Raw genomic sequence first — 24,322 nt, 5'->3', positions numbered from 1 at the left:
ATAAATGTAAGATTCAAAAAGTTGAGCAAACCCTAAACAGAATAAACCCAAAGAAATTTCTATCAAGAAACATAATAATCTAACTCCATAAAACCAAAATCAAGGAAAAGTAACAGCAATGAGAGAGAAAAAATATTTTACCTATAAGACAGAAACAATTAAAATAAAAGCAGATTTCTCATTAGAAAACATGGAGGCCAGAAAGACTGGAAACATTTTCCAAGTGCTGAAAATAAAGAATGGTCAACACAGAATACTATATACAGTGGAAATATTCATTAGGAATAAAGGGGGATTGAAGATGTTCTCAAATAAAGGAAAACAAAGAGAATTTGTCACCAACAGACCTACCTCCAAAGAATAAGAAGTTCTTAAACAGAAAGGAGATGATAAAATAAGGAAGGAAAGAATCAGAGAAAGAATAAAAGCATTCAGTTCAGTTCAGTCGCTCAGTCGTGTCTGACTCTTTGCGATCCCATGAATTGCGGCACGCCAGATCTCCCTGTCCATCACCAACTCAAGACTTTCATCCTCCTCTTGAGTTTTCTAAATGACGTTTGATGGTTGAAGCACAAATTATAACATTGTCTAATACAGTTTATCAATGTGAAGGAAATAAAGACAAATATAAATGAGAGAGGGTATAGGGACTTAAAGGAAGACATGGTTTCTATACTTTTCTCAGGTGGTAAAATATCAAACCAGTATATTATGACAAATTATATATAACACAATATCTACAACCACCACCAAAAACTCTACACAAATAGATATACCTAAATACTATGGAAAAATCAAAATGGTATTTAAAAAAACGTTCAAGCCAAAGAAGACCAGGAAAAAGAAAAAGATAAAACAGAAAACAGAAGGAAAAAACAGAAAATAAAACTAAGCTGGCAGACTTAAGCCCTAATATCAATAAGTAAAAGTAAATAATCTAGGGACTTCTCTAGTGATCCAGTTGTTAAGAATCCACCTGTCAATGCAGGGACATGGGTTCAATCTCTGGTCCAGGAAGATCCCACATGCTGCACAGCAACTAAGCCCATGTGCCACAACTACTGAGCCAGCATTCTAGGGTTCAACAACAGAAACCACCGCAATGCGAAGCCCTCACACAGCAACTAGAGAGTAGCCCCTACTCACAGAAACTAGAGAAAGCCTGAGCTCAGCAACAAAAACCCATCACAGTCAAAAATGAAAGAATGAATGAAAATATTTTTTTAAGTAAATGATCTAAACACACCATGGATATGATACATCAATATACAGCATTTCAGAAAGTGGATTTTAAAAATGACTCAACTATATGTTATTCACAAGAAACTCACTTCAAATATAATGATATAGGTAGCTTGAAAGTAAAAAAAGGGGAAAAGATATACCATGCAAACATTAGTTAAAAGAAAGCAGGAGTACCTATATGAATAGTTGATTAGCCTTCAGAAAAAAAAGAAAATCACCAAAGACAGAAAGGGACATGACATAATGATAAAATAGTCAGTCAAGAAAATGTAATCCTAAATGTGTATATAGAACTGCATATACAAAAACAGAACTAAGAGGAGAAACAGACAAATCTACAATTATAGTTGGAGGATTTCAAATCCCTCTCAAAACTGATAGAAAATCAGCAAGGATATGAAGAATTCAACCACACCAAAAACCAAATTTATAAAGTTGTTCAGAATTTGTTATCTCAATACAGTGGAATCAAAGTAATAATGAATCATGTAACGGGAAAATCTAACACTAAGTAACAAACTTCTAAATAATCATGGGTCAAAGAGGAAGCCTCAAGGGAAAAAAAAAAAATGAGGTATAGTTGACTTAAGGGAATTTTTTTTTTAATACAAAAACTGAATGAAAATGAAAACGATGAGAATAAAACACCAAAATGTGTGACAGCTAGGAAGTTCTGCAAGGAAAATTTACAGCACTAAATACTTAAGCCCTAATAGACTTAAGCCCTGGTAGACTAATACTTAAGCCCTGTAGCGCAAACGGTAAAGAATCTGCCTGTGATGCAGGAGACCAGGGTTTGATCCCTGGGTGGGGAAGTTCCTCTGGAGACGGGAATGGCAATCCACTCCAGTATTCTTGCCTGGAGAATTCCATGAACAGAGAAGCCTGGCGGGCTACAGTCCATGGGTTTGCAGAGTCGGACACGACTAAGCAACTAACACAGACTTAAGCCCTAATATCATTAAGTAAAAGTAAATACTCTAGGGACTTCTCTAGTGATCCAGTTGTTAAGAATCCACCTGTCAATGCAGGGACATGGGTTCAATTCCTGGTCCAGGAAGATCCCACATGCTGCACGGCAACTAAGCCCATGTGCTACAACTACTGAGCCAGCATTCTAAGGTTCAACAACGGAAACCACCGCAATGCGAAGCCCTCACACAGCAACTAGAGAGTAGAAAGGAAGGAAGGAAGAAAGCTCTCAAATCAAGACTTTAAGCTGTTACCCTAAGAAACTAGAAAAAGAAGAGCAATATAAACTCAAAACAGGCAGAAGGATATAGAAACAGACACATCTCTGAAGTGTCAAAGCTTTGCTGAGAGCAGGAAAGTGGAATGTTCCCAACATCTTACCACTGCCATGCCTAAGAGAGGTGCTCACTGTGTCTGAGAGACAAAATGTCTGAATGTGTGTCCAAAAAACAAATAGCTTCTCTATAAATGAATGTAGACTGAAGAGAATTCTTTATCTTAATATTGGCCATATCCAAAATCACCAAAATTCCTTTCAATGCAAGTATGACTAGATTAAATGCGTGGTTTAAAAAAAAAACTAGAGAAGAGTAAATGAAACCAAAAGTGACTTCTTTGAGAGAATTGAGTAAAATGATGGACTTCTAGCCAGATGGATCAAGAAAAAAATAAAACACATTGATTAATATCAGGCACGAGACAGGTAACAATAGTTACAGCTTCTACAGTTGTTAAAAGGTTAACAAAAGAATACTATAAACAAGTTTACACCAATCAGTTCAACAACTTTAGACAAAAGGGATACACATTCCTTTAAAAACAACCTAGCAAGCACCCTCAAGAAGAAACATAACCTGAAAGGCCCTATAACTAGTAAGTACATTGAATTTGTAGTTAGAGATCTTCCCACAGTGAACACTCCAGGCCCAGATGGCTTCACTGGTGAATTCCACAAACAGTTAAGACAGGACACCAATTCTAAGCACTCTTCCAGAAAACTGAATGGGAGATAAAATCTTCCAACTCATTCTATAAGGCCAGTATTAATCTGATACTCAAACCAGACAAAGATATTGAAGAAAAGAAATCTACCATTGATAATCCACACATTGATAATCCTAAACAGATGTAAAACTTCTTGATAAAATGTTAGCAAATTTAAAATTTTAAATAAATAAATAAAAAGGATAATACACCCTGCACAAATGTAGTCCCAGAAATGTAAGGCTGGTTTCTCTTTCAAAAATCAATATAATTAACCAAGTTAAACTAAAAAATAAAATAAAATGACTAATGCAATAGGTACAGAAATATCATTTGATAAAATCCAACATCCAATCCTAATAAAGTTCTCAACAACTTTGATAGAGGGGAACTTCCTCAACCTTATAAATTTCGTCTATGAAAAGCTGATAGGTGACAATAATTAGAAACTGAAAGTTTTCCCTTTACCACAAGGAACAAGAAACCACGTCTACTCAGTTCTGTACTGGAGGTTCCAGCTAGCGCATTAAGGAAAGAAAAAGAAATAAAATGATGGAAATTGGAAAGGAAGCAGTAAAATGATCTTTATTCAGAAACAATATGATCATCTATGTAGAAAACCCCTCAGAATCTACAAACCAGACAAAACTATTAAGTGACTTTAGCAAGGTTTCAGGATATGAAATCAATATACAAAAGTGCATTTTATATAGTAGCAACAAATAACCAGAAATTGAAACCTTAAAGCTATTGTTTAACAACAGCCCCGAAATAGGAAATATTTGCAGATGTTTCACGAGAGATGTGTAAGACGTGTGTTGTAAGTTACAAAACAGTGCTGAGAGAAACTGAATAAGATGGAGAGACATGCTGAGTAACATTAAACAGGGAGAAACACTGAGTTCCATGACCTGGAAACTCCAATACTGTTAAGATGTCAGTTCTTAAGTTGATCTATAGATTCAATACAGTATCATTCATAAATCCTTTGGGGTTTTTATGAAAAAACTGACAAGCTGACTATAAAATTGGACTGGACATGCAGAAGATACATAATAGCTGGCAACTCTGAAGAACAGCAGCCACATTGGAGGACTGACAATACCTGAACCAAGACTGACTGACTACAGTAACCAAGACAGCGTGGCTCTGATATAAAAATAAACAGATCAGTGGAGTGGAAATACACCCATACAAACGGACAACTGGGCAAAGAAACGACAATTCTTTTCCAACAAATGATGCTGGAACAATTAGGTGTCTGCATGCAGAAGAAAAAAATGAACTCTCATCCATACCTCACAGCATGTACAAAATATATATTAAACTGGATCATATGCCTGGATATAAAACCTAACATTTAAAAATTTTTAGAAAAAAAAACACTGGAGAAAATCTTTGTGACACTGGATTTGGTAAAGCTTTGTTAGATACAACACTCTAAAAAGTTAGTAAGTTGGACTTCATCAATATTGAGGACATTTGTTCTTTGAAAGACTTTTTGGAGAATAAAATGACAAGTCACCCCCTAGGAGGAAATATTTTACGAATCTCCTCTCTGAAAGAAAATATAAGCTTATATGTATGTGTGTATGTATGTATGTAGGTAGGTGTATATCTCACAACTAAATAATAAGAGATTTTTTAAAAAATAAGAAATGGGCAAAAGATCTGAATATACACTTTACCACTTAAGATATATGAATCACGTTCAATTAGCATATAAGATCCCTTCAAGAAGTGCAAATTAAAATTCAGTGAGATAGTGGTACACACCTATTAGAGAAAATCTAAAATAAAGGAATGGCAGTACCACTCATTGACAAGTATGTGGCACAGCTGTCAGTCTGGTGCATAGAGTGGATGGAAAATGTTACAATCGCTCTGGCAAGCAGTTTACCAACAATTTAAAAAGTTAAACATATAACCACCACATAACCTTGCCATTTCAGTCCTACATTTTACCCAAGAGAAATGAAAGAATATGGTCTGAAAAAATATAAACACCCAAAACAAAACATTAAAATATGAAAGCTTAAATTTTAAAGATTTACACAATGTTTGGAAGACAAAGTAAAGGTGTATTTCCAGAAAGTGGGGTGGGGTGTACGAGAGAAAAGAAAATCAGAAGATCAACCTCAGAGGCCTCAAATCCAACTAGAATCTCATGAAGAGAACAAAGAGAACAGAGAGGGAAAAAAATGATTAAAGATGTAATACAAAAATATTTTCCAGTTCTAAAAGACATATGTCATCATTAATGAAAAACAAACAGAAACCAGCACCAACCATATCATCATGAAAATTACAGAACATCAGGGATAAGAGAAAATCCTAAAGGCTCATTATATGAGAAAAGCCAAAACAAACAGGTCACATAGGAAAATGCCTTTAAAATTCTAAGAAAAAAATTATTTTGAAACTGTCATTACAGAAACAACAACTAAGAGAGAAGAATAAAGATATTTTCAAACATGCTAACCATCAATTTTTCTCCTCCTATGTGCCTCTTTTACTCAGGAAGCACTACCAAAATGATGGGGTACACCAAGAAAAAGAAAACTGATGAGACGATAAAGGCCATATATGGAAAGCCCACAACTAACATCATATTCAATAGCAAAAGCCTGAAAGCATTTCCCCTAAGATCAGGAGTAAGACAAGGAATCTACTTTCGCCACTTCTATTCAGCATAGTTCTGAGAGTTCTAGCTATGGAATTTGGTAAGAAAAAGAAATTTAAAACATCCAAATGGGAAAAAAAAATGTTCACAGATGACATGATCTTATACGTAGAAAAACCTAAAGATTCAAAAGAAACTGTATTAAATAAATTTGGCAAATTAGCTGGATTCAATTTTGAATTTCACGTCAAAAATTACTTCTGATTTTAACATTCAAGTATCAGTTGTATTTCTATACGCTGCTGCTGCTGCTGCTAAGTCACTTCAGTCGTGTCCGACTCTGTGCGATCCCATAGATGGCAGCCCTGCAGGCTCCCTTGTTCCTGGGATTCTCCTGGCAAGAACACTGGAGTGGGTTGCCATTTCCTTCTCCAATGCATGAAAGTGAAAGTGAAAAGTTAAACTGAAGTCGCTCAGTCATGTCCGACTCTTTGCAACCCCATGGACTGCAGCCCACCATGCTCCTCCATCCATGGGATTTTCCAGGCAAGAGTACTGGAGCAGGGTGTCATCGTCTATATGCTAGCAGTGGACAATCAAAAAGGAAATTAAGAAAACAACTCTATTTGCGAAAGCATCAAAGAGAATAAAATACTTAGGGATAAATTTAACTAAAAAGACAAAAGACTTACATGAAAACTACAAAACACTGCTGAAAAGTAGACATAAACAAGTGGGAAAACATTCCACATTCGTCAGTTAAAAGATAATATTATTAAGATGACTATACTATACAAAGCAATCTACAGAGTCAATACAATCCCTATGAAAATCTCAATGATGTTTTTCTCAGAAATAGTAAAACCAAGACTAAAATCCACACAGAAAGTCAAGGGACCCCAAATAACCAAAACGGTCTTGAAAAAACAAAGACAAAGTTCGAGGATTCATACTTCCTGATTTCAAAACTAACAGAAAGCTATGATAGTCAAGAGTATGGGACTGGTATACAGATACACATACAGACCGATGGGATTGGATTGAGAGCCTAAAAATACGCCTTGAAATTTATAGTTGATTTATTTTTAATGAGGATGACAAGACCATTCAGTGGGGGAAGAATAATCTCTGAAACAAATGGTGCTGGGAAAACCAAACATCCATATGCAAAGGAGTGAAGGTAGACCCTAACACTATACACAAAACCTAACTCCAGATGAATCAAAGACCTAAACTTGAGAGAACTAAAACAAAAATTGTAGAAAGGTAGAAAAGTTAAGGGCAAATCTTTATTATGACAGATTTAGCAATGGTTCCTTAAATATGATACCAAAAGCACAAGTAACAAAAGAAAAAATATAAATCAAACTTTATCAAAATTTAAAATATTTCTATACCAAAGGGCACTACCAAGATAAGATAACCCACAGGAAAAGGGAAAACATTTGTAAACCTTCTAATAAAGAATTAATATCCACAATATATAAAGAACTCCAGCTCAAAAATGAGACAATTTAGTTTTATAAAATGGACAAAGGATTTGAACAGACATCTCTTCAAATAAGATATACAAATCACTAATAAGCACATGAAAATATGCTCAACATCACTAATTATTAGGGAAATGCAAATCAAAACCACAATGGGATACACCATGTTCACACTTACTAGGATATCTATAGTAAACACAAATACAGAGAAAAGATCAGGTGTTGGTGAGGATGTAAAGAAGCTGGAATCTTCATACACTGCTATTGGGAATGTAAAATGATTCAGCTGATGTGAAAACAACTTGGTGGTTCCTCTAAAAGTTAAACATAATTACCATATGAGCCAGAAAATCAACCCTGATGTGTACACCAAAAAGAACTGAAAACAGGGACTCAAAGAGATACTTGTACACCAATATTCATAGTATTTTTCACAATAACCAAAGGTGGAAAACAGTGTCCATCAAAAGATGAACAGAGAAACAAAATTTGGTACATACATAAATGGAATGTCATCCAGCCATTAAAAGGAATGACATTCAGATACAGGCACGTCACAGATGAACCTTGAAAACATTATGGTATGTAAAATATACTAAACACAAAAGGACAAATTTTGCATGATTCCACTTATATGAAATACGTAGAATATGTAAATGCATAGACACAGAAAGTAGGTTAGAGTTTACCAAGAGCTAGTGAAGAGGAACTAAAAAGCCTCTTGATGAAAGTGAGAGAGGAGAGTGAAAAAGTTGGCTTAAAGCTCAACATTCAGAAAACGAAGATCATGGCATCTGGTCCCATCACTTCATGGGAAATAGATGGGGAAGCAGTGGAAACAGTGGCTGACTTTATTTTTGGGGGCTCCAAAATCACTGCAGATGGTGATTGCAGCCATGAAATTAAAAGACGCTTACTCCTTGGAAGGAAAGTCATGACAAACCTAGATAGCATATTAAAAAGCAGAGACATTACTTTGCCAACAAAGGTCTGTCTAGTCAAGGCTAGGAGAAGGCAATGGCACCCCACTCCAGTACTTTTGCCTGGAAAATCCAATGGACGGAGGAGCCTGGTAGGCTGCAGTCCATGGGGTCACTAAGAATCAGATACGACTGAGAAACTTCAGTTTTACTTTTCACTTTCACACATTGGAGAAGGAAATGGCAACTCACTCCAGTGTTCTTGCCTGGAGAATCCCAGGGATGGGGGAGCCTGGTGGGCTGCCGTCTGTGGGATCACACAGAGTCAGACACGACTGAAGTGACTTAGCAGCAGCAGCAGCAGTCAAGGCTATGGTTTTTCCAGTAGTCATGTATGGATGTGAGAGTTGGACTGTGAAGAAAGCTGAGTGCTGAAGAATTGATGTTTTTGAACTGTGGTGTTGGAGAAGACTCTTGAGAGTCCCATGGACAGCAAGGAGATCCAACCAGTCCATTCTAAAGATGAGTCCTAGGTGTTCTTTGGAAGGAATGACGCTAAAGCTGAAACTCTAGTACTCTGGCCACCTCATGAGAAGAGTTGACTCATTGGAAAAGACTCTGATCCTGGGAGGGATTGGGGGCAGGAGGAGAAGGGGATGACAGAGGATGAGATGGCTGGATGGCATCACCAACTTGATGGACGTGGGTTTGGGTGAACTCCGGGAGTTGGTGATGGACAGGGAGGCCTGGCATGCTGCAATTCATGGGGTTGCAAAGAGTCGGACACGACTGAGTGACTGAACTGACTGAACTGAGGGGGAGAAGGAAGGAAGAGTTATTGCTTAATGGAGCTGTTGCTTAGTTTCAGATGATGAAGATGATTTGGAAATAGTAGTAACAGTTGCACAGCTTTGTGAATGTACTTCATGCCACTGGATGGTACACTTAAAATGGTTAACATGGAACATTTTGTATTTTACATATATATGCGTTTTATGACAATAACAACAACAATGGAAAACTGAGATCCAGGAAACAGGTGATCAAAGACCAGCAAACAAAAAGAATTCATGAAATGATGACAAGGAGCCACGCTGAATAACAACGGTCTGGCAAGAAAATAGAGCAGAAGCAGCGGCAGCAGAAACGCAATGAACCTGATCAATGAGCTCTTGCTGGGGGGTCTATAGAGCTGCCATCAGCCTGAGAATCAGCCCAGAACCTAAGTGGATCATGTTAGTATTCTTAGAATTTTGTTTTCTACCTACATCAGCTTCAACCAAAATTTTATTTAACAAAATATCACATTGACTGATTTCTTTGTTCAGCACTATTTTATAAACCATGGGAGACATAAACACTGTTCTTATGCACATGTAGTTGACACACTTATCAAAGCAGTCCAACTAGGTAGAAATCATAGGATTCCCGGAAAGGATGAAAATAATCAAAACATGAAGGGTTCATTACCAGGACTGAGTCCTTTCTTCTCAGTGTAATTAATTCAAAACGGAAAATGAAAAAGTCCTATTTAGAAAGCACTTTGAAATATCATTCCTGTCACCTAAAGAAAACCAGAAACATTCTTAAATTGCTACATTTACAACATGTATTACTTTATACTATATTGTGGAAAACACTCCAATAATTTAAAGAACTGTCCAAAACAAGGCAGCATTAGTCTCCAGTTTTTTATACTACAGAAAGTTGCAGCCAAAAACTAGGATGATATAAAAGTTCAAAAGAGACTGTAAAACTTACCTGTTTAGACATATTTTCTGAAAATATTGCTGATTTTTCTTTTAAAAGTGTGACAAGGTCTTTATAAATTTCTCCTTTTCTCTCATAATTAATTTGCCCTTCATCATCTGTTTTGCCCTTTGGAAGAAAAAGTGTGGTGCTGTAATTAATGGACTAGCAACATAAGAACCTGATCAATAAATCACAACCCAACCACAAGTAATGTTTTCTTCTCTAAAGGATCCATGTGCTTGTCTTTACACATGAAACGTGCAGGCAAACCCTTCCCTCTTACTATAATGTAAATTCATTTATCTATTCACTCATTCAGCAAGCCTTTACCAAGGGCCTCCTAGACACACAGGGCTTCTAGACACATGGCTTGCTGCTTCAGTAGAGACCTGAAAGCCCCTTCCCTCTACTGTTCTATCGTGTGAAAATGCATTACGACTTCATGAGACTTTGACGAAGTCATAAAGGCCTCTGAGTTGAGAATGTTACCACACAAAAGCCTATGGTTCTGTTGGTCACAGCCTGCTCTTATTCTGTGTGGAGCATGATTACTATAGGCTCATTTTCCAGGGGTTTGACCTCCATGTACCATCTGTCCCTCTTCCCTTGGCCTCTGTCTGGCTTTCTTGTCTCTTTCCATTCCTGTTCCTATACCACATATGTGTGTTTGCATATATATATACATATACATACCCATACACTGTAGTATGTTACATATATAACTGTGTCTGTGTATGTGTATATATATGTAACTTCCCAGGTGGCTCAGACAGCAATGCAGGAGACCTGAGTTCAATTCCTTGGGTCAGGAAGATCCCCTGGAGGAGGTAAAGGTAACCACTCCAGTATTCTTGCCTGGAGAATTCTGTGGACAGAGGAGCCTGGTGGGCTTCAGTCCACGGGGTCACAGAGTTGCACACCACACATATATACATATATGTATGGTACACATATATATACATATATGTGTATATATGTATACATACACACACATACACATATATATATGAAAAGTGAAAGTGTCAGTTGCTCAGTTATGTCTGACTCTTTGTCATGTCCCCTGGAGGAGGATTGCCGTTCCTTCCTCCAGGGGATCTTCCCAACCCAGAGATCGAACCAACTGCATTGAGGGGAATATTTTTTACTGCCTGAGCCATCAGGGGAGCCCCCTGTGTGTATATATATGTATATATATACACACACATATAACATAGTTATACATATCAACTGTAGTGTCTAATACATTTCCTTGTGATTACTGAACAGCTTCAGTTCCTTGTCTTCCATTTATTAAGCTGAGGAACACCCGGGTATTTCCATATCAAACCAAGCTGTACGTGCGTCAACAGCCTTTTATAGAAGCAAAGGCTCCTCTTCCCACTCTGGAAGGCCAAAGAAGACCATTCCTCTTTTTTTCTCAATCTCTTATTTTCCAATTGGATATTCTGCTTTTCTATTAATAAAAACAAACTGAAAGCAAAATCATATTTAGGTTTTCTGCTTCCTCTGTGCCGAAACAAGCCCAGGGTCACACTGACAAGACGAGCACCGAAAGGCAGGTTAAAAGTGCCTCCTGCCACTAAGAATACGGCTCCGCATCTCGATACCCACCCAGGCCGAGGCATGAGCACTCTCCAAACAGTCCTCTGGGAAGGCTGGGTCCCCGTTAAGAAGGTGGATCCTCCCTGCAGAATTTTGCTGCGAGTCCCAAGTTTACATGAAGACAGCGAGGGCAGGGCTTTGCAGAGAAGAAAGCTGAGCTGCTCCTTCCAGCCAAGTTCAGTAAAGTAGGTGTGGGCCTCAACATCCAGGGTTTAATCCAGAAGATTCAGAAGGCCATGTGCCACCTCCCTCAGGTGGAGGGCCACCCACCCACACTCTGCTGACACTCGGGCCGAAGTCTGTAGAGCTGTTTCTCCATTGCCAGGCCGGCTGAATTTCCGTCAGCAAGAGGGGAGAGGTCGCCGGGGAGGCTGGACAAGGCAGGAGGGACTTGCTCCCTCCTACGTCCTCTCAGAGTCACCCAGCAACGGCCCCTCACCCCACAGTGGCAGTTGCTTCCAGTAGCAACAGTTGGTTCTAGTTTCTGGGGGCTTTTCCCAGAGGCCCAGAACCAGGCACATCAGGATCCCTCAGGAACACCAGCAACAGCTGCTGGGGCCCCTCCTCAGAGACCCGGCTCTGTCAAATCCTATTCAGCCCCTGAGATGCCAGTTGCTAAGTGGGCAGCACCCACTCTTCAGGGGCCCCAGCTGGTTTCAGGGAGATACCTGGGCTCCGAGGGGACCAGCACTGCCTGGAGGTGCCTGTTCTGCAGATGTGTGAGCCCCAGCTCTGTGGGGATCCTCTGGGCATCTAAGGAACCACTACCAAGTGCAAGCAGGGCCCACTCTTCAGAGGTGTAAGTCCCAGTTCCGTGCAGGCACTGTCCTGAGATGCTGAGGTCCCAGCACAGCCTGGAAGCCCCTCCCTGGGTAGCAGGGTCCCCTCTGCAGGAGCCCCTCCTCTGTGGACCCCCTCCTCTCTTTTGTTGGTCCCATCAATGCTGAGGACAGAAGCCAGTTATGGCTTTTGCATTACCTTGGAGCTCCTTTTTTGACTTATTTTCTTCCCTCTAATACTTGAATCATTAATCAGCGAACTGATCATGTTAAAGAGGTTTTAGTTTTAGATAGCCGAATGCGTCACTATGAAGGTCACTTCCTAGAACGCTGACCTGAGGACCTGTAGGGGACACTGAGGCAGCAAACACAGCAAAAGGATCTGCTTGACTCCCACAGGACAATCCTTCAATTGCCTGGTTTTGGGGTTCAATCCTGGAGACATGCCTGCACTTACAAATCAACCTCAGGAGTAAAGTAAATACTAGTTTTTTTTAAAAAATTACTTACACCATTTAAAAACACTCCTTCTTTGCTGCAAGTAACACACAAAGTTTCAGCATCGTGAGGTTTCACCAGCACGTAACAAATTTCGCCTTTAATCTGTCTCCAAGGTGGGGCTCGACATCCATTTGAAAATTCATAATCTGAAACCAATTATCACACAAGTAAAAGGAGCTCCTTAGCCTCAACTTGTAACATAGCTTGGCTTCAAAAAACAGGATTGATATTTCAAGTTTTTGTTTCTTAAATATTTAGCTATTGAAGCATTTTGAAATGTAATTATGAAGATAAACAGAATGTAACATGAACCTGAGGTGTACTCGATAGATTCCAAGACTGTCTGTTCTCCCTTTCCTGAGAACTGTTTAAGCAGCTCTATGTCATTCTTCACAGTCCCTGGATTTAATCGTATTTCTCTGAAATAAATGTTTAAGAAATTCATTTTAAATACTTTAAAAGAGAATCCATAGAAAGCAACAAGAAAACATTCTATTATATTGGATAATATTGTTTTTATAATTAAAATATCAGTTAAATTATACATCAACAAAATTGTAGTGAATTTTAACCATGTTACAATCTCATAACACTGCCAGACATTAAAGAATTAGTGATTTGCATTTAATGCTGAGAATGTTGAATGTAAATACTCATTTAAATAGTCACTTCATTTCTTAATGAAAGTATTAAAGTACTAGAAAAGACTAGAAAGATGAACAAGTTTTAAATCTGACAAACTCTACATGATAAGTGTATTATAATTTTAAAATTTATCTAATGATTTAAGAGACTTTGGGGATAAAAAGCCACATAATGGCTTCAGAACTAGATGAAATTCTACTAGAATGTTTTAGCTGAAAATTTTACTATTTGGAACTAGAAATATTCATGCAAAAACTGAAATTTTATTCCAAATAATGTAATGTTAAATCAATAGCAAACACTTCTAAACATTATTTTTCTTATGTTTTCCTCTAAGGCTCTAAAAGTACTTTTTAGAACCCATTTTCAAAGGTTTCTTAAAAAAAAAAGAAAGACTCACAAGGAAATATGTTTCAGAGAATGACTGAGTAAGTGCAGATCCAGCTGCTTGAGTTGCAAGGCAATCTTCATCTTAATCTCATTTTCAGAATCATTATCTTTGGTAATTTTGTCAAGAATACCAGATACAAATGAGTTTCCATTTTTTTCATTTATTATATTACAATCCAAGCCCAAGATTTTTGCTACTGGATTTCTGTTTGCTGACCAAAAAAGTAAATTTTGAAAATTATCTTCTTCTTGTCTATTACTAGAGCCATATACAATATCAAGTCCTTTAGGGCCCACTCTAACATGTTTATTTCATTAAACTTTCTCTGACTGACCCAATTTGAATTAAGTTCTATTTCGCAGATTCTACTATACTTAGAAACTTTCTCACTCCTCTTGAGATGTTCGCCTTGTGCTATAATATCATGTATATATGTCATCACCCTAATAGGCCAGAAGCCAAGAGGTCTGTTTAAGCTGACTATAGGGCCTTATTCAGAATAGGCATTCAATTAATACATCCAGAATTGATTTGAAGATAGAGAAATATTGGTCTCCTTAGAAAAATGATCACTAGAACTGTGTGTGTATCAGTGAACAGTATTCACAAATGTTTTCTCTCCAAAATAGCATGTTTTTCTCAGTCTACAGATCTATTGCCAATCTTTTCCACCTGTTTGAACTGCTTATATTTCCAATGTCCTTAGATGTTAACTGGGAAAACAAATATAACAAGTATTTACCTAAATGCTAAAATTATAGTGAAAATTTTAAATACCAACTCATAACCAAGGCTGAAAGTTGAATCTAGAGATGTTGAAAACAGAATTTAATAAAGGCCAAATTGGGGCTTCCCTGGTGACTCGGATAGTAAATAGTCTGCCTGCAATGCAGGAGACCCAGGTTCAATTCCTGGGTTGGGAAGATCACCTGGATAAGGGAAAGGAAACCCACTCCAGTATTCTTGCCTGGAGAATCCCACGGACAGAGGAGCCTGGTGGGCTACAGTACATGGGGGTCACAAAAAGTTGGACATGACTAAGCCACTAACACTTTCAAAAAACTATATGGATGAAAATGAGGGAGAAACGGGCAAAACCATGTTTAGGAAGGAAAAATTCAAGTCAGATGAAAATATGTATGCATTTGGATTGAGGGGCAATGCCCATGGAACTAATTCAGAAAGCATGACCTGATGGACATGAAGAGAAGACAGCAATGGTTTTTAACTTTCCCACAGGAAATGGACTGTTAGCAGGAGAGGCTGGGGGCTGTGAGAAAAACCTGCATGGGGTAGGGTGCGGCATCACGAGAAGGAGACCCAGGGACCAAGCACTTAGTGAGCATCTCCATTCATCACCTTACAACTGTCATCTCTAAAGATTATGAAGAGAAATATTAGGTGAATTCTGGGGAAAGACACAAGCTGACTTCCAAACTGCCAGGTACTATACAATTTGGACCTAAAACTAAGAGCTTTACCTAGAACTCTTACAGAAAGGGCAAAATGCAGCAAAAGTTGCATAATTAGCCAGATTGGGTATATAACACTTTGTGGATTTAAGTTTACAGATTAAGTTGAATTTAATGAATGGGCTGTGCCCTCAATTAACTCTTCTAAAATTCAGTTTTATTCTCAAGATATCATCCGTCCTCAGAAAAGTAGCTTTGATGTACAGGAGGAGTAGACAAGGCATAAAAAGCAGCTGCTGTCCTAAGGTTCACATCTTTCAAAAAATTAAAAGAATATAAAATGAGCAACTTTCTACCTCACAGACACAGATAATGGCAAAGAATGATGAGAGACAGAACCCATGTACATTATGCCTGGGAACCACATGTCACATGATCACAAAGAAGCAAAGCACACACATGACATAATTACCTACTGTTAGGTATTTCTACTCATAAGAAATATTTAAAGCCCAGTTATAGCAGGCAATCACATTCTGTTTTGCATGTCAGATGATTAGGCAATAAGAATAACATTCTATAACTTTAGTGAAGAGGAAAAATATTTCCCACTGAATGAATGTAATGATTCACAGAAAGCTGAATATTTGGGCTGAGACAAATGGGAAGTGAGATTATTATGGGTTGTCTGCTAAAGGAAGGGGCTACGTTCATTTTAAAGGAAACTGATCACCATCTGGTACAGCAGAATGAGAGAGGATGGCTCCTAACACTGGCCCTGGACATCTGTCTCTTTCCCTGACATGAACCTTAAAGGCCACAGGTCTTTCCAGAAACTAAGAAGGCTCGCTTTAAACCACACACAGAGATTAGAAATCTAGAAGTTGACTAATGGTAAAGCATTAGGGTTTTCATTTAAAGTGGAAAGCTGATATGAACATAACATTTCAGCCTAGAAAAATCAAGGACATTTTTATGAAGATGAACTTAGTACTTTTTACCTTTTAGTTTAGAGAACTTTTTCAAGAGACTATAACAAATGATTCCCTCCCCAGCCCCGAAGATTATGTTTCTGAAAGTTCAAATCACAGAGTGGAGTATAAATATTACCTTCAATACATGCTTGTGCTTCCTTCAGCTTCATATTTTTAGCAATATATAACATACGTGACAGCTGCCCAAAGCTCCTAATTTTAATTTGTGGTACAGAGAGATATAGCAAAGGCTCTCCATTTTTATCAACTTCTTCTGACTTGACTGTTGTTCCACTAAAAAATGAAAAAAAAAAAAAATGTTTTTTTTCTTGAAGGCTGAGGGTTACCTGAATGCCAGTAGAAGTTAATTTAAGACATCTCAACACATTATTTCCATGTCTCATGATAAAATACAGAGAATATAAATAGGTCTTGTTAGAAGCTCATCTATTTTCCCACTTTCATCCAGTTTTAGGCCCTTAAATCCCCAAACTTCTTCAGCAATATGATATATCCAGGAAAAAAATTTTTTAGCAATCTCCTGAATATCTGTGTAAACTCACAGTTTGGGGTTTTGTTTTTGTAATAATGCATTGGACATCTACTTTAAAATCACTAGTTCTGTGGGAATCATTTATGTTTTGTGGATTTCCAATGGTATTTTATTTATAAAATTTTTACACCACAGTAATTAGTGGTTAGGAACTTTCTTGGCTACTGTTTCTGAGACCCCCCGCCAAAAAAAAGTGCTATGAAAAAAGACAAACTAGATCCTCTCTGTGGATTATTTCCCCCCTCCAAACCCCTAATTTGGTTTACTTTAGGATAACAAGCAGTTTTTCTAACTAGGCTTTATCCTGATCAGAAATTGTTAGCTCTCTTAGATCAGTATTTTTCCCATTTTAACTTTTTTAGGTTGTCATTTCTAAAATATTAAGATTTTTTTCATGGCCATGATATAGGTATACTACTTACAACATTACGTAAACTGCCCAGTTTTTCATTACATACTGATAATCTCTAGTAAAAGTGTTCACATCTGATTTTTTTATTTTTTAAATATGTATCTATTTATTTATTTGGTTGTACTGGGTCTTAGCTGAGGCATGTGGGGATCTAGTTCCCTGACCAGGGATGGAACCCTCACTCCCTGCTGTACTTAGTCACTCAATCACATCCAACTCTTTGTGACCCTAAGGACTATAGCCTGCCAGGCTCCTCTGTCCATGGGGATTTTCCAGGCAAGAATCCTGAAGTGGGTTGCCATACCCTCCTCCAGGGGATCTTCCCGACCCAAGGATCAAACCTGGGTCTCCTGCATTACAGGCAGGTTCTTTACCGTCTGAGCCACCAGGGAAGCCCTGCATTGGAAGGCAAAAATCTCAACCAGTGAACCACCAGGCAAGTCTCAAGACCTGCTATTTTAAATTGTAACACAGATAAACAGTTGTGAGATGCTGACAGTTCATCATAAAAAGTAAATCGACAGACTCAGTCAATTACTATTTCACTAAAATAGGAAGAGGGTCAAAACTGGGGGATGGGGGGTGTCCCTAAACCTTATATGGCAAAAGGGACTATGCAGATGGCTGACATTAAAGACTGTGAGATGAGACAACTGCTCTGGGGTATCTAGGTGGGTCAATGTAATCAAAGGGATCTTCAGAAGAGGCAGGTAGCAGGGTCAAGTCAGAGATGGCAACATGACAATGGAAACAGGGTTCAGTGATGCAGGCCACAAGCTGAGGGATACAAGCGGCCTCTAGAAGCTGCAGAAGGCAAGAATGAAGGAACATAGACTTGCCCACACTCATTTTTAGAAATTTTGTCACCTTCAGAACTGTAAGATTTAAATCCATGTTGTTTTAAGCCATTAAGTGCATTGTAATTTGCTGTAGCAGCAACCAGAAGGGAAGACAGGAGCTTCATTAGTCTCCCCCACTGCTCTGTTCCCAGGACCTTGAAGAGGAACTGCACACAGAAGGTGTGTGACAGATGCACGAGGAATAAATGAAGGAGCAAAACGGTTTTAGATTTGCCAGTGCTGGGCATAATTTACAGAATGTTTATTTTCCCTGGAATAAAGCTTTTGAAAGAACTCCCTTAGGACTGAGGAGTGGTCTTAGAGGCCTGTGGGCAGGGCCACTGGTACAGAAGGGATGAGGAGAGGATGAAGTCACAGGCAGAATGAATATCCACAGGATCAAGCTCCTGACCTTGAGAAAGTGAAACTCCTGGGGAGACCAGGAGAATGGCAGGGCATGGGGACATGTTTCATTGTCCTGCCAGCTGAAGCCTGCAGCTGAACAGAGCCGGAGGGGCTAAAATGCCGGCGACCGAGAAGATTCTTGAAAAGCAGGCTCCCATTTCAGGCTCGCAGTCTCTAGCCCTGAAGACAGAGCTCTTTGGAAGAAAACTACTGTAGACATCTTGATAAGGTTAAGAATAACAGAAGAAATGAAATCCATCGACCTGATCAAGAGACTTTTAAACTGGAATTGAGGAGGGAGCTAAAAATGCTCAGCTTATACAATAGAGAGCAGGAAAAATGTCTCATTTATTTAATCCCCAAAGTCAAGTTCCATGTCCAGAACACAGTAGTTACTCCACAGATATACATCTGAATAGTAACAGGAAATAAGGCTATAGTTGAGAAACTATTCAGTAACTCTCAGGGATGGGAAGCAAAGAGTTCAGTAACAGAATTTCAGGCCACTGATCTGTGACTTTGAAATTTTATCAAAATAAAATCATTGTCTCATCGAACAATACCATTTTAAGGCTGGAGATCACGTGTTTCAGCCCTTAGTGATATTGATCAGAAGATTAAGGACCATAAAGGTATGAATTGGATGTGAAATGTGCATTTCCAATAGAGGAGGTGTCCTGCTTCAACGTCTTGATGTCTCATCCACACAGAACTTATATCAGCATATAATTTCTCCCAAATCATTTATTTATAACAACTGAGACACAGCAGACAGTCACTCACAACTAACATACAGCAATATTCAAGCAGACATGATTCAAAAATCCTAGTTCTACCAGAGGGGAGGAAAGAACAGGTAACATCATTTTCACCAAGTGATTCTGAATGCTTACCCAATTAAAAAAAAATATGGATACTAAGGGAGAAAGAGGAGGTGGAATGAACTGGGAGATTGGGACTGACAGGTACACTGTTGATACTGTGTATAAAATAGACAATTAATGAGAACCTACTGTATAGCACAGGGAACTGGACTCCATGCTCTGTGGCGACCTAAATGGGAAAAAGTCCAATAAAGAGGGGATGTATGTATACGTATAGCTGATTCACTTTGCTGTACAGTAGAAACACACATGGTGAAGCAATTATACTCCAATAAAAATTATAAAAAAGAAAAGGGGCAAAGGACTTAACATACATAGCACTAACAGGGATTTACAGATGGCAAATGAGCAAATAAAAAACTATTCAAAAATAACTAGCAATTATACATATTCAGGAATCGATTATTTTTCAAATTCTTTTCCCATTTAGGCTATTACAGAGTACTTAGCACTTTGCTGTCCACCTGAAACTAACACAACATTGATAATCAACAATGCTCTAATATAAAACAGAATTTTTTTAAAACAAGAAAAAAATGCCCAAGCTACCCTGTAGAGTCTCTAAGTAACTAAGTTCTGGGTATCACCCACAGATAGTGTCACCACTGAGTGCTGTCACCTGTCCTTAATTTACAGTGACTTGGGATTCATGGAAGGTGTTTTAGGAAGATTATTAATCTCATCCTGTGTGATAACAAAAAAAAAAAACAACTGGAAACTGATAAAAGAGACCTACGATTTCCATCAAAATGAAAGCAGAGATATTTCCTCCTCAACACTGAATGTGGAGAGATAATACAGGATGAACAGGTGCACCTCGGGAATGAGTCTAAAGGAGATAACAGAATCTCTTTAGTGCTTATCTAGTCAACTAATAACCAACTGCACAAAAGGAAAGAAGATGGGGGATGAAACATAAAACTTCTCACTGTATGACTAAAGGATCAGTTTCGACATCATATGCCAACAAGTCAAGCTCAGAAGAAGGCTCATCACACCTGTGTTGACGGCTACAGAGTGTGCTCTTGGGGATGCACAGCAACTGAGAAGTAAGGCCACACATAAAAGTGTGGTCTCCAATATATCCGCAGAGATCAGCAAAAGCTGGGGGGGGGGGCGGTCATTTGGCTGCTTTAACAGAGTTTTGGTATAGATGAAAATTGCCTTGCTTTGGAAGAAGATGGCTGAGAGAATGAATCACCCCAAGAAGAATCTACCTTTGTTCTGAAACATCCAAGGGTATTACTATTTGGTAGAAACATGTCTGGAAACTCCAGGCTTAAATTCTGATGATGACTTGGGTATCCACGTGGTCTTACAGATATGAATCTTGACTAGGGGGCTTCCTCCACTTTAAATAAATGAATAAATGTGTTCTAAGGCCCTGCAGCTAAGCAAAAGAGTACATATGAACCAAAGAGCAAAGAAAGAGGCAGAGGGACTGTTTAATTACATGTTATTCTTGCCATTGAGGGCATCGCTGGTTTACATCACGTGATGTGCTGCTGGATGGACCAAACACCACGTGACTTTGGGTGCTGAAGGTTCCTTGGTTTAAGGGATAGAGCACAGAGTGGGTCAAGACCTGGATGTGAGAGCATTTGGTGTTCTCCTTCACTCCCTCATAGTTCAGTCAGTAAAGAATCTGCCTGCAACGCAGGAGACCCAGGTTCAATTCCTGGGTCAGAAAGATCCCCTGGAGAAGGAAATGGCAACTCAGTCCAGTGTTCTTGGCTGGAGAATCCCACGGACAGAGGAGTCTGGTGGGCTACAGTCCATGGGGTCGCAAGAGTCGGACATGGCTTAGCAACTAAATGACAATGAACACCAAAATCTCAGCTATATCTTTTGCCTTCTTTGGGTCAGTCAGTATCTACCTGGTTTCCATCAAGACACACAGGAATAGTTTCCACCCTATGCAGCAACGGCTACTATCACACCTCTCATTTCTTCCATCATCAAAGAGATCATCAACCAAGGTCAGAAACAGGAATGACAAATAGAAAAACTGGCCCACTGAAGAGCTGCATGGTAAGCTTGACAGAAGCAAGACAACAAAGGGGTAGCTGGTTCAAAACATACATGGTGTCAAAATGTGTAAACATCCGGCTTGATGCTACACTGAACTCAGGTGAGAGAAATAAAACACTTTGGGAGAAAGTGACCATTAGCACAGTTAAACATAAAATATAATTTAAAAAAAAGATTTCTGAAAATTCAGAGAGAAAATAGACCATGATATCAGAACCAAAGCGCCCTTGAAATAAAGTTCAAGAATGATTTTCCAGGGACTTCCCTGGTGGTCCAGTGATTTAAGACTTCCAGTTAAGGGGTACAGGTTTGATTCCCAATCAGGGAGTTAAAATCCCACATGCCTCGGGGCCAAAAACCCAAAACATAAAACAGAAGCAATATGGTAACAAATTCAATAAAGACTTTAAAAAAAAAGAATGATTTTACAGTTCTAAAAATTAAATTCTGAGTTTATGCTCAAAAATAATCCCAAATGGAAAAGGCATGTATAGCAAACTTTGGCCAGAGAACTGTTTTTCATAAGATCAGACTTTAAAAGTTCATATGCACAACTGAAGAGGAACAAAGGAAGAGGGTCAGAATGCCTAAAGTGACACATAAACTAAAGGTGACCCCCCAAAAAAAGAATATATGAATTTACATATATTTATCATCTACAATGTATACTTACAGAATACATTTTATACAAGTATAATTATATTTATATAAACCTATGTAATTCATATAAAATATATATTTAGCTATGATCAAAAGAGATAAATTGCTAGCCTGCTGTTTGAGGTGGAGGTAGGATTCTTTTTTTGAATCTCAGATTTGGAAGGTTCTCATTTAAGGACAATGCCAATTGTTAAGAAGTCTTTTCCTTATATTAAGCAAAATGTACCATTCTCCCTTTGCTGCCCCACAGATTTTACAGATTTAAATACCAGAAGGGGTTTTGTCTTTATCTCAGGTCATGAAACCAATGCCTGGTGGCATCTGGCAGTTCGTGTGAGTGGAAAGACCATTCACAAAGCAACAGCAAATGTTGGGGAGTGCAGTGACCTGGAAACATATTCCCTATCAAAAGAAAATTCAAATGTAATAATTAGATAAACAGGGTATTGGCCAAACTACACATCCTCAGATTTCACCCAAGTGCCTCCAGGTTTCTGAGATTTCTGAGATTCACCCAGGTTAAGCGATTTGCCTTAAACCTACAACCAATCAATAAAAAACATGCAACCGAAGACATTAAACTCTAGAAGCAATTCACTGGCTTACCTGACAGCATAGCCTGATCCAAATGCCGAGGGATCCAAATTTGTTTTCCATTCCAGCGGTTCTACAAAAACATAGTTTGCCTCTTGGGGATATTTATAGATAAAACTCTCCACAAACATAATAATTTCCTTCACTATAGCCTCATTGAGAGGAGTAACTTCCAGGGTCTTAGCCCCATGCCCCGCAGCAGTCCACTGAGCAGACCTGGTCAGTGCCACGCCCATGGGATTCCACGATGTTCAAACCTGAGCTCAGCACACACACTGCATCAGAGCAGAGAGAGAGAGATAATAGCATCCATCTTCCTAGCGGAACATTTCTCATTTTCAAGATTTTAAGCTAGTACTTACCCAACCCACATTCTGCTTGTTCATCTTAGAGACGGATTTTTTTTTTTAATTATCCAATTGCTCTTCAAGTCAATAAAATAGTTAATGTTCCCTGAACCAGCTTTAAGTAAATCAGACCCAAGGACATAAAGATTTTCCAGTATCTGCCTGCCCTGGAATGAACAACGTCTTTCTCATTTTCAGCCTAAGACAGAGAATTCCGGTCAGAAAATAGAAACAGGAAAGTCCAAGAGAGGAAAAAAAAGAATCGGAGGAGGCATGGCTTCTGGTTTGCAGCTCTGCTGGGGCCAGCGATTATAAGAGATGCTCTTTTGAGCTGGGTCACACGTTGTTTAGAATTATGCTATTAAACTGAATTCTGTCATTCTTTGTTGTAACATGTATCTGTATCTGTGCAATGCTGGCTGATGAAAGTTCCCCAAATGCCATCAGAATTCATAAAAAATGGAATAAGAACATTAAGTAAAATAGAATTTTTTTTCTGAAAATTGGTAAGGTACATATTGATGGTATTAGTCAACATATTTGAGTAATTCAAATTCCATACTCCCTGCATATATCCTGCTCAGAATATTTTATCATAATTCATAACTTAAGAGCAAATGTGAGCATGAATGAGAATCTTTTTAGCCTGTTTATCTAAATTGATTATCAGAGGATTCTAGCATTAAAATGTAAAACAAATTGAAATAAATTTCACTTTCAATAAAATTAGCCTTTAAAAGAGGTATCTGAAAAGATAACATTATCTGCACACTTAAATAAGAGCCAAGTTAATAAATAAGTCCTGATATTACTATATTATGGAACTTTGTCTTTTTTTTCAAATAATCTATACTTGTTTATTTTCTCTTTGGCAATTAACACTGATCATTAAAACCTTTCACCTGGAATAATAGAAGAATGGTTTAAAAGTTAAATAAAAAATATAACTAGCTTCCTGCTTCCCATAATTATTACAAAAGCTCAGAACCAAGATTTTATAGAAATGGTTTGGAGATTTTACTTTCCTTTCTGTTGTTATATCTTCAAATCCAGTATCAGGGACATCTAGATCAGAGGTCCTTGACTGGGCAGTATTGGCTGCTGAACAGCAGTGAAGAAGTATCGTACAGATGTTTTCTTACCAAAACGATAGGGGACATTGTGAGCACTTAGTGATGAAGACAGAGAATGCCAGGTGTCCTGCCATGTGCAAGACAGTTCCCTAGAAGGAAGAACTATGATGCAACCTCCAACATTTAGCACGTAACCAATTTCAGATAATTCATACCTGAGCCTACAACCTATTG

At 38.3% G+C, this 24,322-nt stretch overlaps 1 protein-coding gene across 1 annotated transcript in view; it reads right to left on the bottom strand.

Moving 5' to 3' along the window:
- Positions 1-22,904, bottom strand: part of ODAD2 (outer dynein arm docking complex subunit 2) — a 158,058-nt gene extending 135,154 nt beyond the window's left edge. Inside the window, exons 1-6 of the mRNA XM_052650822.1 lie at positions 22,681-22,904; positions 16,427-16,584; positions 13,914-14,115; positions 13,181-13,287; positions 12,878-13,014; positions 9,996-10,112 (exon numbers count right to left, since the gene is read on the bottom strand). Coding sequence (XP_052506782.1) covers positions 9,996-10,112; positions 12,878-13,014; positions 13,181-13,287; positions 13,914-14,115; positions 16,427-16,584; positions 22,681-22,904 — 945 coding nt within the window. The remainder of the gene's footprint in view (positions 1-9,995; positions 10,113-12,877; positions 13,015-13,180; positions 13,288-13,913; positions 14,116-16,426; positions 16,585-22,680) is intronic.
- Between the last annotated feature and the right edge of the window lie 1,418 nt (positions 22,905-24,322).

This window comes from Budorcas taxicolor, chromosome 13, assembly GCF_023091745.1.
Source record: "Budorcas taxicolor isolate Tak-1 chromosome 13, Takin1.1, whole genome shotgun sequence".
NCBI classification, from domain to species: Eukaryota; Metazoa; Chordata; class Mammalia; order Artiodactyla; family Bovidae; genus Budorcas; species Budorcas taxicolor.
Note: the sequence above shows the minus strand (reverse complement) of the source record. Positions and strands in the feature narration are given on the sequence as shown.